At 44.4% G+C, this 15,154-nt stretch overlaps 1 protein-coding gene and 1 long non-coding RNA gene across 11 annotated transcripts in view; one reads left to right on the forward strand and one right to left on the reverse strand.

Moving 5' to 3' along the window:
- LOC111863374 overlaps nt 1–3,915 on the reverse strand; it is a 14,534-nt gene extending 10,619 nt beyond the window's left edge. Inside the window, exon 1 of one of the 4 annotated variants that reach the window (XR_002842590.2) lies at nt 3,665–3,802. This is a non-coding gene — a long non-coding RNA (uncharacterized LOC111863374). Of the gene's footprint in view, nt 1–3,664 lie in introns of all 4 variants that reach the window. The other 3 variants (XR_002842589.2, XR_002842591.2, XR_002842588.2) reach the window with 3 other exon arrangements.
- LOC111863372 (protein C-ets-1) overlaps nt 1–15,154 on the forward strand; it is a 492,047-nt gene that overhangs the window by 399,475 nt on the left and 77,418 nt on the right. For all 7 annotated transcript variants that reach the window (XM_023849636.2, XM_023849633.2, XM_023849637.2 and 4 more), the window contains one exon: nt 7,166–7,381. In XM_023849636.2, the coding sequence (XP_023705404.1) occupies nt 7,166–7,381 (216 nt within the window). The remainder of the gene's footprint in view (nt 1–7,165; nt 7,382–15,154) is intronic.

Consider the following 15,154-nt stretch of genomic DNA (forward strand, 5'->3'; position numbering starts at 1 on the left):
ATCTGACTGCCCTGGCGTACACTGGGTTACCACGACGTACACTGGACTGCCCTGTCCTTTATCTGACTGCCCTGGCATACGTTGGGTTACCACGACGTACACTGGACTGCCCTGTCCTATATCTGACTGCCGCGGCGTACCTTGGGCTATCACGACGTACACTGAGCTGCTCTGTCCTATGTCTGACTGCCCTGGCTTACATTTGATTACCACGACGTACACTGGACTGCCATGTCCTATATCTGACTGCCCTGGCATACATTGGGTTACCACGACGTACACTTGACTGCCATGTCCTATGTCTGACTGCCCTGGCGTACATTGGGTTACCACGACGTACACTGGACTGCCCTGTCCTATATCTGACTGCCGCGGCGTACCTTGGGCTATCACGACGTACATTGAGCTGCTCTGTCCTATGTCTGACTGCCCTGGCTTACATTTGATTACCACGACGTACACTGGACTGCCATGTCCTATATCTGACTGCCCTGGCGTACATTGGGTTACCACGACGTACACTTGACTGCCATGTCCTATATCTGACTGCCCTGGCGTACATTGGGTTACCACGACGTACACTGGACTGCCATGTCCTATATCTGACTGCCCTGGCGTACATTGGGTTACCACGACGTACACTTGACTGCCATGTCCTATATCTGACTGCCCTGGCGTACATTGGGTTACCACGACGTACACTGGACTGCCATGTCCTATATCTGACTGCCCTGGCGTACATTGGGTTACCACGACGTACACTTGACTGCCATGTCCTATATCTGACTGCCCTGGCGTACATTGGGTTACCACGACGTACACTGGACTGCCATGTCCTATATCTGACTGCCCTGGCGTACATTGGGTTACCACGACGTACACTTGACTGCCATGTCCTATATCTGACTGCCCTGGCGTACATTGGGTTACCACGACGTACACTGGACTGCCATGTCCTATATCTGACTGCCCTGGCGTACATTGGGTTACCACGACGTACACTTGACTGCCATGTCCTATGTCTGACTGCCCTGGCGTACATTGGGTTACCACGACGTACACTGGACTGCCCTGTCCTATATCTGACTGCCGCGGCGTACCTTGGGCTATCACGACGTACATTGGGCTGCTCTGTCCTACGTCTCACTGCCCTGGAGTACCTTGGGCTATCACGACGTACACTGAGCTGCTCTGTCCTATGTCTGACTGCCGTGGCATACATTAGATCGACGTGGCGTGCATTGGGCTCGTCTGGCGTAAAATGGGGCTGTCTTGCTATGCAGTGTGGCACTCAGCTGAAGCAATTAAAAAAAAAAAATGGTTCGTATCTTTGTGGTCAGAAAACCTGAACAGGAGACAGTCGTACAGCTGCCTTCGATTGCACAGATGTGCAGTATTCGAGAAATGCTACCCATTGTTATGCGGGCAGTAGCTACTACTTAACTGTCCCCATACCGGGAAATGATCATAACATTTTACTTAATGTAAAAGTGATATTTGCGTTTTGTTATCGGTCGTGACTGCAGCGATTTGGAATCGTGCTGAAATGTGACGTGGTTGATAAACACATGCATTTAGAACCAGAAATACACAGAGCTTAGGGAACTGAGAAGAATTTAAGAAAATTTGACTTCTTGGCCATTTTCTTGCCGTATTTTCAATGGCACATCCATCAGTCTACTCTCTGTGTTACCATTATGACACTCGTGTACACAACCACTTTTTCTTTCCATCAACCGTTAAATAACGCCTTCGATTGTTACTGAATCATTAAATAAGTTACGACGAAAGTGACCAGCAGCCTCATGGGGAACATTGATAGGCATGTAATTTAATGACACCGTTCCAATTCATAGGTTACATAGCGTCAGGTGTTCAGATCATTGTGAATGATGAACTGCATAGAATGTCGCAGGCAGCTCTCATTGTCTGCTTTTAGGTATTTTCCTACCGAGGCAACCCTCTGAACTTCTCCTGCAGTTTAACCTCTCTCTAGGCCGAGTTTCGAACCCGAGACCATCCGAATACAAAGCAAGAGTTGTAATCAGCCAACTGCGAAGTTCGATGCAGTCCAGTGTGTCAGCATATGCCTGGCTTGTAGCGCTCTAGCTGGCTGGGATCACGTGTGCCTGTATGATGCCGCGTTGTTCCTACACTCATGTTAAACGCCACTATCAGTTACAAATGCGTGAACACTCATCCATTCCGAGACATTTACTGCTAGGTGACTCACTGAGATTTGGTCTCTCATTTGAGTAGGTTTGTTTGTGTGTTCGTAGTTTATTTAACGACGCTCTCAGTAATTCAGTCTATAGCGTCCATTGAGCGCATAATGGTGAACTTGACGGAATATGCTGTGAAACGGTTGTGGCCTAATTTAAGATACTGTCCTGACATTTGCCCGGAGAGACTGAGGACAACTACAAAACAAGTAGGTATCTCGGCCAAGATTCGAAATTGGTTCTACTGAATACAAGTGAGAAACGCTGTCGGTTGAGCAAATTTGTTCGGTAGCAGATTGGCACAGAGGCAGGCTTACAGTCTGGAGGTAAGCATTTCGAATTTCGACCGGGTTAGCGGCTACCCTGGTATTTATGACTCACTTCCGATGATGTCATTGACAATTCCTTGAGATTGGTCACGGCTGCCTGCTTCCTAATTCTTACTCATCATTCACTGCCGTCTGCCCGCTAGTTGACGTACGTATATGACCTTTCAAATGAAAGAACATCGTTGTATATTCTAAAATAAACCGTTCGCTCTCCTGTACCTGTCTTGTAAGGCATATCAGTTTTCTTGAACCTAGGATAATAATAATATTGCTAGTCCAGATTTAGTGTTGCCATCCTAGTTACCATTTCCAGAACTGCAACTGTAGGCGATAGTCAATGACGGTCTGTGTCATAGACATTTAGAGTTATTGTTCTGCGCAGTTACGTCACGATAATGTTCTTCGAAAGTGGTCGACTGCATATCTAACCATATCGTAATTATTTTGGCGCAGATTCCTCCTTGAGAAACCTCCAACCGCTCAGCGGTTCTAGAATTTCCCTGGCTTTCTGGAACCCAGAGTTCCATCATAAGATCCCCCACTGCCGAACTCTATTCTGAGGCTGTTTGCTCCAGTTCACACCTTCATAGCCTATTTCGTTTAAGATCCGTTTTAATATTATCCTCCTGTGTTCGCCTAGGACTCCCAAGTGGCCTTGTTTCCTGCAGGGTGCTCGACTATAATTTCATATTAGTCTCTCATATGCTTACTGCATCTCGTGCTTATTGGGGCATTATTTTTACCTTAAATTTCACAGAGTTCTGTTCGTGCGGAGCACGTGTTCGATTTGCAACCTTCGCACTAAATGAGAAACCTGCTTCACAGCTTTTAAATTCCGGTAATATTTGAAGTAAGGGGGGTGGGATACAACACACTTTATGCAAGGCCTATACCCACGCCCGTTTGAAATTAAAATAATTTGACCTAGAATGATTAAGGTTTCTGCCTTTGTATCGACGGATGCTGACTGCTCACACGTAAGTTACATAGATTGTATCTATTTTTTTATTCATCCCGGATAAATTCTTTTTGACACACTTCGCTCCTAGTTTCTTTTTGTTGTCCCTTCTATATTCATACTTGTGTAAATTTTACAACAAATTGTGTACTCACATTTCTATCTGTGAAGATGTCATCACTCGCTCCTCTGTTTCCGTCACTATCTCTGTCGCTTCATCAGACACAAAATCTGGTTAGAACACACACTGGACGTCGTCAGACGCTGTTGTGCGCCCAAACTCTAGCGCTGCCGGAATAAATCTGGTCTCGCAGCTTAGCCCCTCCCTTGTTAAGGCCCCCTCATATCCTGGTACAGTTTATTGTAACAGAAAACGTTTTCGTCCAGGAAGGGGATGTGGAGTGTCCGGGAAGAGATCAATGCGGCGACATCCCCTGTGTATTGGCTAGCCAGGATATCCTGATGCCTCTCGTAACAAACAAGCCAATAGCTTTTAATCGTCAATGCCAAACAGTTCCAATATTGTAGTGAAATTCTAATGAGAGGAAATTTGACAATAACATGTAGGCCTTACTTCCGGCGCCGGTATCACCTGCCCACACTGGATGCAAATGAATGGAAGAAGTATGGATTGTGTGTTTCCAATATGTCCAGTTCCTGTCACAGGCAGTGTTTATACTTCGGTGAATGAGACACCAGTAGTTACACCTTACTGATGGGAGGGACCTCATGACGAAAATTACGACACAAAAATGCGTACATACGCTATGATGCTAATGAGAAGGTCACCAGGAGACGCGGTAGGCCTTCAGAACAGAGTTACTTCTCCAAGGACCGCGCCATAGCTCAAGCGGTTAGTCGCTGGCTTCCCACCGCGGTGGCCCGGGTTCGATCCCGGGTCTGGTCAAGTGGGATTTGTGGTGAACAAAATGGCGATGGGGCAGGTTTTCTCCGAGTACTTCGGTTTCCCCTGTCAATCTTCATTCCACTAATTGCTCCACAATCACCCTCACCTATCATTTGGGGCTGGTACAATAGGCCAGAAGTGGCCGCAGTAAAAGGGACTTAGTCCCACCCCACTAACAATAAAAAAATCCTTCTCCAAGCGTATGAAAATAATGCCTGTTTAGTGAATACGTATATGAAGTTACACATTTACTAATTCTTAGGCGATAATAATCAGTTGTTTTAATGTGTCTGTCAAAGACACAAACACCAGCTTTAACGTGTACGCAATTTCATGCCGTATTGCAACCATTTAGCACAAAACTTCCATTGGAAGGTGCAGGAAACTACGTGTAGTTCCAATCAGGACGAGTTCATGCAGACGTCATAAATTTACTCAGAATTACTGGGTTTTCGGACTTTGTTCATCGTCTGGTATTCTATTAGAGAACACAGCGTTTCGGGAACTGGATCTGTTTCCGTCCTCAGGTGAGGGGCGGAAGGCACCTACTCCGTTGGATCCCTTAGGAAGAGCTAACCCCAGTCACTGAACAACCCTTGTCAGATTCGCTACAGCTGTTCAATTTGCCAGAGACCAGGCTATGTCGAAGGGAGATAACAGGAAATATGCAATAAAATTGTTATTAAGCACCCATATTTGTGAACTAGGCTAGAAAGGGAGATAGAAATCTGTTGGCTGGGTGTGTAGCATAAAGTTCTACCCCCCTTTCTAGCCTAGTTCCACGAATGCGCGTGCTTTGTAGCAATTTTTATTGTATATTTTCCTGTTATCTCCCTTCGACGTAGCGTAGTCTCAGGTATTTTTATATCTGTAGTTAATGATGTGGGTTGTCCAGTGACTGATGTTAGCTCTTCCCAAGGGACCAAACAGAGTAGGTGTCTGCCCTCTAACCAAAGGACGGAAACAGATACAATTCCCGAAACGTGTTTTCTAGTTCTTAGAATACCGGACAATGGACAAAGTCCGAAAACCCGGTGATTCTGAGTGTTGTACACCATCGTCAGAACCCTTTAGAATATACTCATAAATTTAAGTCAGCCTTCGCCTGCTGCGTCTGACCAGGACGAAGTTACGTCATGTAGGAAGCATGATTTTTTCTCCCTTGGCACTGCAGCCCCAGTAGGCCTAGGCCTACCTCCATGAACTTCTTCCTTCACGTTTCTTTTCGGTTTTTCTAGATCTTACACATACGGTAGGACTCCTTTGGCGGGTGATCAGCTCGTCGCAAGGCCTCTACCTGTTCACAAACACGGAAAAACGCACACAAACATCCATGCCCTGAGTGGGATTCGAACCAACGATCCCGGCTTCCGAGCGAGCGAAGACTGTGCACGCCAGGAAGCAGGATTAACGGAAGTTATTGTTAAAGTAACGACGTTAGAGCAAGGTGCAAATCGTAGAGAGCCTATCTGTACTTATATTGATAGACTGCGTAGTGAAGTTTGTGTTGGCCCACAGTAAGAGACTGCGCTAGCCGGGAGAGGAACCGAGCTCCTGGCCTCTCGAATTGCGATATTTCCAAATCGGACGACGCTCTATATTATATCTTCTTAATTCACAATAGAAATTTACTACTAAGCCTGTTTCCCTGTGCCTAGGTTATTTTCTACGCGACACCCTCTATCCGCTGAAAGCTGACTCTAACTTCACCGACAAGCGGCGGACGCTCGGTCGGTATAATTCGGTTGCGGACTACAAGTTATTTTCTGGTAGTATAGCGCTACCATTCTGGTGATAGTCCAAGAGGCAGGGTGGAGTCGCTGAGGTGAAGATCAAAGACATCACCGTGTTCACAAGATCCCGCTACTGTAGTCTTCATGATTTGCACTCCCCAGATTCACGACGATTGTATTTAAAGTCTATTTTAATATCATCCTGTCATTCATAAGTCTCCCAAGGTACTCTCTTTGCTACGGAGTTTCTGATTACTGTTATATAACCTATGCATTTATGACCTCCCCCGTACGTGCTACATGTCTCCTCCGTCTCTTTGTCACCCTAATAACTGGCGAAAATTACAAGTTATGTTTAAAACGTGGGGAATCACAAATGAAACAGCGAGATAAATAAAATCGCACTTAATATCAGTGTGCCCTTGCGTTGCGTTGGGTGTAGATACAGGATTGAATTTTTTCTTTTGGCTTTATATAAATATACTGAGACCCAGAGTCATTGTTCTACAGAGGTGGTGACGTTTTTCTCTTTAATAGAACCCTGAACTGATTGAAAACTTCACCTTACTGTGGACTGGCTACTGGCTGTACGACAGAGGGGTTGGATTTCGAGTCCCGGTATGGCCAAGAATTTTCTCCACGTCGTCCATACCGGCTCTGGTGCCCACCGATCCTCCTGTCCAATGGGTACCAGCGGCTCTTTCCCCGGGGGTAAAACGGCCCGGGGCGTGAGTCTGACCACTCACCTACAACTGCTGAGGTCGAGATAATGTGGATCTATACATCCACTTCCCACAACTTAACTTTACCTTTTACGTACTAAGCTAAAACTCTGGTTCAGCGAAGTATGCTATTGTGGAAGAGGTGAAAACCTAACTGATTAATTGTTGTTCTATTGTCCAAAAAACAGAAGTACGCCCGGATCTTGGGATGGGATCCGAGCCTGTGTTTATGGTCTCGGGACCAAGCAGAATGGGACGTAACGAGTAAGTTACGTGCTGTGATCCCTGTTGCAGAAGTGGAGAAGGAAAGGTCGGCACTGGAGAACGTTCCGCCTAACATATACGAATCAGTGTGTGTGCCTGACCTTAGCGAGTACCTCGGGGACTATCACTCCCTGGCAGGCGGAGACCAGAAGGTGGCCAGCAGTGGTACAAGTAGTGGCGGTGGTCATCCACCCTCCGCTGTCACCCCTACACCTGCCAGCAACGCGTCTAGTTATCTGCATGATGGTAAGTACCCGTGTCTACATAGTATCTACAGTAGCAATATGTTTGTTTGGTAGTGCTGTCACGGTAATATTTGCTTACAGTAATCAGGAAATTTGAAAATACTGACGAGCACTCTCTTCTGGTATGTGACACTGTATACTCGTGGTATGATAGAAGTTTGCAGTTATTTCGGTGAAACATACTGCCTTCATCTTCAGGGTTTAAGTGTAAGTCCAGCAAGCCAACCGAGGAAGTCTGGTACAGTATGCTTAATTGATAATTAAGTGTATAAGACATCGTTTTCTCAGACGTTCCCTACACTGCTGTTACTCTGGAATTATGAAATGTAATGGGGGCCACGGCCGGTCACGGTAGCCGAGCAGTCTAAGGCATGTATTGTCTTCACTCGCTCTGAAGCCGGGATCGTGGGTTCGAATCCCACACAAGGCATGGATGTTTGGTGTTTATTCTGTGTTTGTGTTGTCCTGTGTTTAGGTAGGGGCCTTGCGACGAACTGATCACTCGTCCAAGGAGTACTACAGTCTGTAAAATGATCATGAAACTGAAAATGAGAGGCCATGGTCCAAGGATCTGTAGAACCAGCGAAATAAAATACGGGCTACCAGATGAAAGCATCGAAAAACCAGTTAATATGCCTTACTGTTACCATGACCAGTAGCATATACGGTTGATACATGTAGGCATGGACACTAGAAATTAATCTAAGGGAACGCTTTTCAAAACGTTCCATGTTCGACCATCACTCAAGAACTGTAAATCGTAATAAGTTCACTCTCGGCCGCAATATCTAACGCACTTGCTGTCTTGGACCGCTGTATACTCGCTTTTCTGTGTCTTATGTTGTCCTTTGTATGTATATGTCTGCGATGAGCCGATCTCGCATCTAGAGAGCCATACAAATTGTCTTGGTGATGGTAATTATTATTATAGCCTTACGTTCTTGGCGGCTGAAGCTTAATCAGTGCTTCAGCTTGAGGGTTAATCCTGAAGATGGCAACTGCAGTGTTTGCCGAAACGATTGGAAACCCTCAACATTCGACGCGGCCTTGTCCCGAAATCCGGAACGACACGTTAATTTTTAATAGTTTAACAATGATCCTGACGTGTTTATTACAATTAGAATTAAGGCTATTAGCAGTCGGGTACACATACACCATAACTCGGTTCTGTCTTGAATTTCTCGTCGCTAACAATTGAAATAGGCATATCCCTTTGCTGGCCAGTGAGGCGCGCTTCACAGTCTGAGAACAGCTACTCTGAAGAATGACGTACCAGATGGCTGATAGTTGAAAGAAATTTGTACATTAATCTAGGATGCTCAGTCTTAAAGGTTTTCCAATTTTGTTTTGAATATATTGTGGTTAAAAAATGCTCTCTCGTTTAGTCCAAATGCCACTGCGCTACAACCCCCCCCCTCCTCCTAGTGATCTGAGTGTGTTCCATGTCTGTATTCACTTAATTTACAATTTGAACTAAATTACAGGATGTATGGTATTATCAGCTGCTCTCTTTGATAGCCGAATAATCTCTTTCTGTACTTTATTAATCCAGAGAATATAGCAGTGGAGTTTCCATTGACCTACAACATTAAAAATTACTGTTCTAGTGAAAAATCGAGTTCACGGTGATAAGATAGTAACATACGTATGCAGATTTCGCTCTTGTAACAGCAGCCATTTTGAGCTTCACCTTAGAACATGCAACAGAGAAATGTTGATTCTATTTCGAACTGGAAATAAGCTATTTTTATTCCTTTGGGACACGGTAAGAGAAATCTTGTTGTTTATGGTGTCTTTTCTGGTTTGTATTCGTCGTTACCACTGTCTCCCCCTATCCACAGCTTGTTCTATACGTAAATTGGTATTGAAATTAGTTAGACAATTATAACTTATCGGGGCAGAAGATATGGAATTACTTAAAATCATATGCACAGAGGATTAACTTCGGAGTACACAAGTTCATTATCCGTGATTATTCTTTTTCTCTCTATCTAGTAATAATAATAATAACAATATAATTAATAACCGAGAACGGCCATAAGACAAACATCAAATAAAATATAGTTCTATGAAATGAATTAATTCATTGAGAAATCACAACCCGTGGTTCTACAGATTCAGTTTAATGACGTCAGTATTTAATCTCGTGATAATCATAATTTAGTGTTCAGTACAGTGCTGAGCCGCAACACCTGGAACTCCTTTGTTCTCGCATTGAGATGCACCATTGTAAGAATTGGCGAATCCAGGAACGTAAAACCAAGTTTCCCTTTTTCTAACAAAGGCAAGCGGATAATTTTTTTGTTGATAGCAATCCGTATGTATAATTAGTAGCCATTGTAGGTTAAACAATTAAAAGAGAGGAGGCTAGTTGTGTTTTACGGTTACATGTTCTGAAAGTTACTTGTTACGTAAATCTACACGTGGAGACGTGTTTGAAGAAGATGGAGGAGCGATTGCATCTCTGTTCTCACAGTGGTATTACGTAACTGGGCTGTGAAAGTTATTTGTAGGCGAAGTTTAATTTCTTAAATGGACCTTCATGGATTGCAATCGAAACCTCCTATCCAGTTCCAGATGCACTGAACTCTAACTGGTATCAAGGCTTCTTGGGGTTTCACATGTTCCCATTTTATCCTCGATGGCGCTTTTGACTTGTTACTGTTTTGGGGAAGTAGAGTTGATAGATTTCTACCTCATTTGCTTTAAGACTTTCTGTTACTGTAGTCGGTATAGCGGCTAGCTACGGGCTGGCCGACCAAGAGGTTATAGTTCGAGTCCCGGTAGTTTCAAGAGTTTTCTCTTCTTCACACCGTCCCAGACAAGTTCTAGGGTCAACCCAACTTCCTATCCAATGAGTACTGGGGACTCTTTCCCCGGGGGTAAAGCGACCGGGGCGTGAAGCTGTTCACTCACCTCCAGCCAGTGCCGAGATCAAGAAAATGTGCATCTATACACCCACTCCCCCATGCGCCTTCATAGTGTAGTGCTTAATTAGTTAAGCGCAGGGACAGCTGTACCTGTTACTAAAACACAGGCTAATTGCAGATGTCAGCACACGCTCAAGCTTCGTATTAACATTCCTGTTTTGCTTTCGAACTGCAGAGTATCGGTTTGTATATCAGTCAGGTTCCTCATTAAGTCAGTTCTGGTGATCATCTGTTGTTCAGTTCACGGTTCTGATGGTTGCTTAACGTAACATAACGAAATGCACCTAGTGACGATCGAAATATACCAAATGGTGCCGTGGACTTGATCATTTTCGTGCGATAAGTTTATGTGACGCGTATCACAGTGGCCATGCGGTCTAAGGAATAACCGTCTTCTCCCTCTCCAACACTGGGATCGTGGGTTCGAATCCCACTCTGTGCATGGATGTCTGTGTGCGTTTATTTTGTGTTCGTGTTCTTCTGTGTATAGGTGCGACGGGCTGATCCTCCTTCCAAGGAGTCCTACCGACTGGATTAAGAAACTGAAAAGGCGGCCAAGGTCCAAAAAGGCTGTAGAGCCAGAGAGAGAGAGAGAAGGGGGGGGCTAGGTTTATGTGACGATTGTGCAGAGCTATATGCGTAGTTTGTTTTAGCTGATTTCGAAATAAGACTCTTTACTAGTATTTTATGACTAATTTATATTCGTTATCTGATATCGTCAGACTTCTTACGCATTTCGATATGAACTTTTGTCTCTTCGTTCTCTGCGAAGTCTCTCTGTCATGAACGGATCTGTAAGATTGAAACTGAACCTTCTGAACATAAGGAAGATGGATTCCTTGTTAATATACCTTGCGTATATGTTTATGTGCTTAAATACAATAGCAGTAAGGCACAACTGAGGACTGGATGGCGGTGAGAGGTTAGGTAGTCGCTTCAGCCGTATTTCTGACGAGAAAGAAGTCCACGACAGCCATTAAATAGTCTCTGGGAGTAATGGGGAAGATAAGATGTAGCCCGTGATAGAATTGTGAGTGCCTGCCGTCCAGCACACTCTGCTAAGTTGGACGCCTTGGCTTACATTGGCCTGCCAATGTGTAGAGATACTTTGCAGACGTTATCGAGTCCTTAAGGCTCTGGATGATACATGTATTATTGCACGAAGTCGACCAGTTATCAGCATGAAATTGGGCAGTAAGCAACTTTCGTCTTCACTTCTGCGTGTTTTATCGTCCATTCTCTTTTCACTTGAATGTTCCCGGCAATCTTATATTCAAGGTTTAACCACAGCAGTTATTGGTAAAGGTAAAGCTGGTCCTGTGTTTCACTAATTAAGCACTACAGCATGAAGACGTAAGGAGAGTGGACATTATATTTATTAATAATATAAACGTACAGTATTGTTGTTTGACCTCGATAAAATAATGAAATAGCACGCGGTAGCGTAATTGGTTGAGGCACTATGCTACAAGCCGGAGGGTCGCGGGTTCAAGTCTCAATGAGGTCATTGGGTTTTTTCCAATTGCCCTAATCCTTCCAGCCGCACTATGGCCCTGGGGTCGACTCAGCCGCCAACAGAAATGAGTACCAGGAATATTCCTGGGAGTAAAGGGCTGACAACCTTATCGCCATCTACGAGCCGATTGTCTAGAAAATGTGGGAACCTCAACATCTCACAACTCTGTGGACCTCGACGACCTGTTACAGGGATTCCTTTACTTTTTCTATATATATTCAGGATATTTCAGTCCTTCGTGTAATTGTTTAACTATCATACTTCTGTGGTGGTCATGTTGCATCTTATCTGTGATAAAGCAACGGATTCTGAATGTAGAACCTGCGGATTCTCGAATCCTTAGGCTTAATTGAAGCCGCCATATTGGTTTGGTTGGTCGAGGTAGACTTACATAAATGATTCCACATGATTAGCGTACCGCACCTCCACGAAAATGTTTATGCGTAAATTGTTTACAGGTTGAAAACGGGGAAGTTTATATAAATTATAGGGGCTACACTGCTCTGTAAGGCTGCTTTTCCCCGAGACTACCATAATGATTGTTATGAATGTGCCATCTCTTAATGTATCGTCTCACAAAGTGGTGGACATGTGGCAGAAGATAGCAAACGCAGAGACATCAGCAGCTGTTCCCTTTAACGAGTAATGATGGACGAAGGGAGCTTCAGGATTGTAATGAGAGTTTGAATTCACTCGGGGGTGTTTCTTATTGAACATTATTTGAAAATTATCGTTGGTTTATTGTCAGCTTTATCATTTGTGTGGGGCATCAGTCCTGGCGTGTTTTTTATTGCTAGTGGGGCGGGATTAAGTCCCTTGTACTGCGACCACTTCTGGCCTATTGTACCAGCCCCAGATGATAGGTGAGGGTGATTGTGGAGCAATTGGTGGAATGAAGATTGGCAGGGGAAATCGAAGTACTTGGAGAAAACCTGCCCCAGCGCCACTTTGCCTACCACAAATCCCACTTGGCCACACCCGAGATCGAACCCGGGCCGCCGCGGTGGGAAGCCAGCGACTAACCGCTTGAGCTGAGGCGGGGCCAGGCCTGGCGTGTTACGAGAAATCATGTGGTCAGTGCACAACAGTATTTCTTTAATACAACAAGTATTTGCGAACATTGGGTTTGCAACACGGGGAAAATATAGTCTTTGAAACTGTGGGAGAAGGCAGTTTGCGGGTACTTTCGTGGAAAACTAATTTTTGTTGTTTTTTTTTCTGAAATGGACTGAGTGTGTGAGATGAACGAACTGATAAAAGAATTCTCGATTTATATCGGCCACTATCAGTTTCTTCCCACACACCTTTCATAGCCATTCGAGCATTTCTCGTACTGCGCTACATAATCTCTGCAGTTGATACAGAATCGTTAAGAAATTTTCTTGAGTTTATTCTATGAGATTTTCATTCCAGGAGCTCACTCACTTCTGGGTTAGTTTTATATCTATGCACTCTCTCATATCACTAATCCAGCACTATTACATTTTTGCACGGTTATCTACCTTTGACATGTGAAATCATTAATTTGTTATCTCATTATTCACTTCAGACGCAGTGGTCACAGGTAAGTTTAAAATACAATTGTTGTGCAACCCTCACGCAACGCCTTTGAGCCATATCGGGTGTGCTGTGGATCGGAAGTTTACGATTCCTGACAGGCACGTCACTGCTGAAAAGTTGGGGGTCAAACCCGTGTCTCCCACTCACATGTGCATGGCCGTTGACGTAACGCTGTTATCTCGTGTCCGGTTGGAGCTGATCTTATGCCGTCACCCAAGGAGGTTTGGCCTGGACGTAGCGTTCCAGATACGGAAGCGTGCTCTTCAGCATAATAGTGAAAGTTCTAGTTGAAGCAGACTTATGGTTCAGTGCCACTACCCCCAACATATGTTCCGTCTTACCGTCAGTAGCTCCGGATTGCTCAGTGTTGTGTGTTGAGCCTGGCTGTCACCTGGGCAGCGATCTTGGTGCAACAGACTGCTCCAGTTTCACTAACAGTCGCTGCCTTAGTTAGCAATCAGATTTGTGTTCAGTTTGAAATAAGCTTCTCTCGGTACCTGTCTGTATGTCGATTGCACAGAACTGTTGTTTTGCCAATGTAATCGGCACTGTGGCTCGTGTACGCAGTTCAAACGTGCGTAATAATTAGGTTGGCTATACTGTGGCCTTGTATCTCAGGCTCAGCTCTAGCCTGGGAAGTTACATGTTTAGTTCTAACCACTTTTTTGTTTGCTTGTTTGTTTTCACGTGTCATTACAGTACTCAGTTAGTGTCCATTAGTGGTGAAACGAGTAACTAGTGTTCTCGAACGTTATCAGAACATATCACTGAAGATTTATTTTACTTTACAGAGAAACGCTAAAGGGACATACAGTATTTCTGCTCTCAATATTACAGTATAGAGACGGAGCGAAAGTTGTCTCTCCCTCGATATCTCGCAGGAAAACAGAGGGAGAATGACACAGACAGCTGGAAAAGGCACAGGATATTATTGTTCGATGACGTCATTGGTGTGATTTCCAAGTGCTGGACATGAGGTCAGAAGTTTGCGGAACAGGCGAGAACAGAGATTATTTTAAATCAGAACTGTGAGCACTGGACAGGAGTGACACACGTCCGTATTTCTTTTCGTACGTACACTCCATATACATATTTACGAGTCGGTTTTGTGTGTACTGTTTTCTTAAGAACTTGTGTGTACTTGGAGCCCATGAATTATATGGGCTGTGGCCTTGTTCTGCAGACACAGCACCAGGAATGATGATTTGGAAAGGTAATGTGTACTAATAAGGGCCATCTTGTAAGTTATAAATTTTCAGTAGAGCATTAGAGGTAACTAAATGTGTTATGTTTGGTTAAGTTGTTACGCTGCATGTTTGGTTTTGTAAAATAAATTTAGTTGCTGTAGGGAGCAGGCCTTGCTAGAGATTCATTTGGACCATGACACAAACCTACATAACAAGGCCTCTACCTAAACACAGGAGAACACAAACACAGAACAAACGCATACACGCCAAACATCCATGCCTTGAGTGGCATTCGAACGCACGATCCGAACGTCCGAGCGAGTGAAGACAGTTCATGCCTTAGACCGTGCTACTACTGCGACCGGCGGAATATGTATAGCACTAAGAAATAAAATNCACGAGACAAGCAAATTTTAAATTTTTAATTTAAAAACTAAAGCCACAAAATTAAAATACGACTACAGCCTATTACACACTACGAGTAAATATACGGATCCTCACTCGCCGAAGCCTGGCGAGCAACTGAAATAGCATGGACGAAGATTTACGAGTAGAAGTAAAAGTCAGACAAGTATCCCGCC

Source organism: Cryptotermes secundus, unplaced genomic scaffold (assembly GCF_002891405.2).
Source record: "Cryptotermes secundus unplaced genomic scaffold, Csec_1.0 scaffold568, whole genome shotgun sequence".
NCBI classification, from domain to species: Eukaryota; Metazoa; Arthropoda; class Insecta; order Blattodea; family Kalotermitidae; genus Cryptotermes; species Cryptotermes secundus.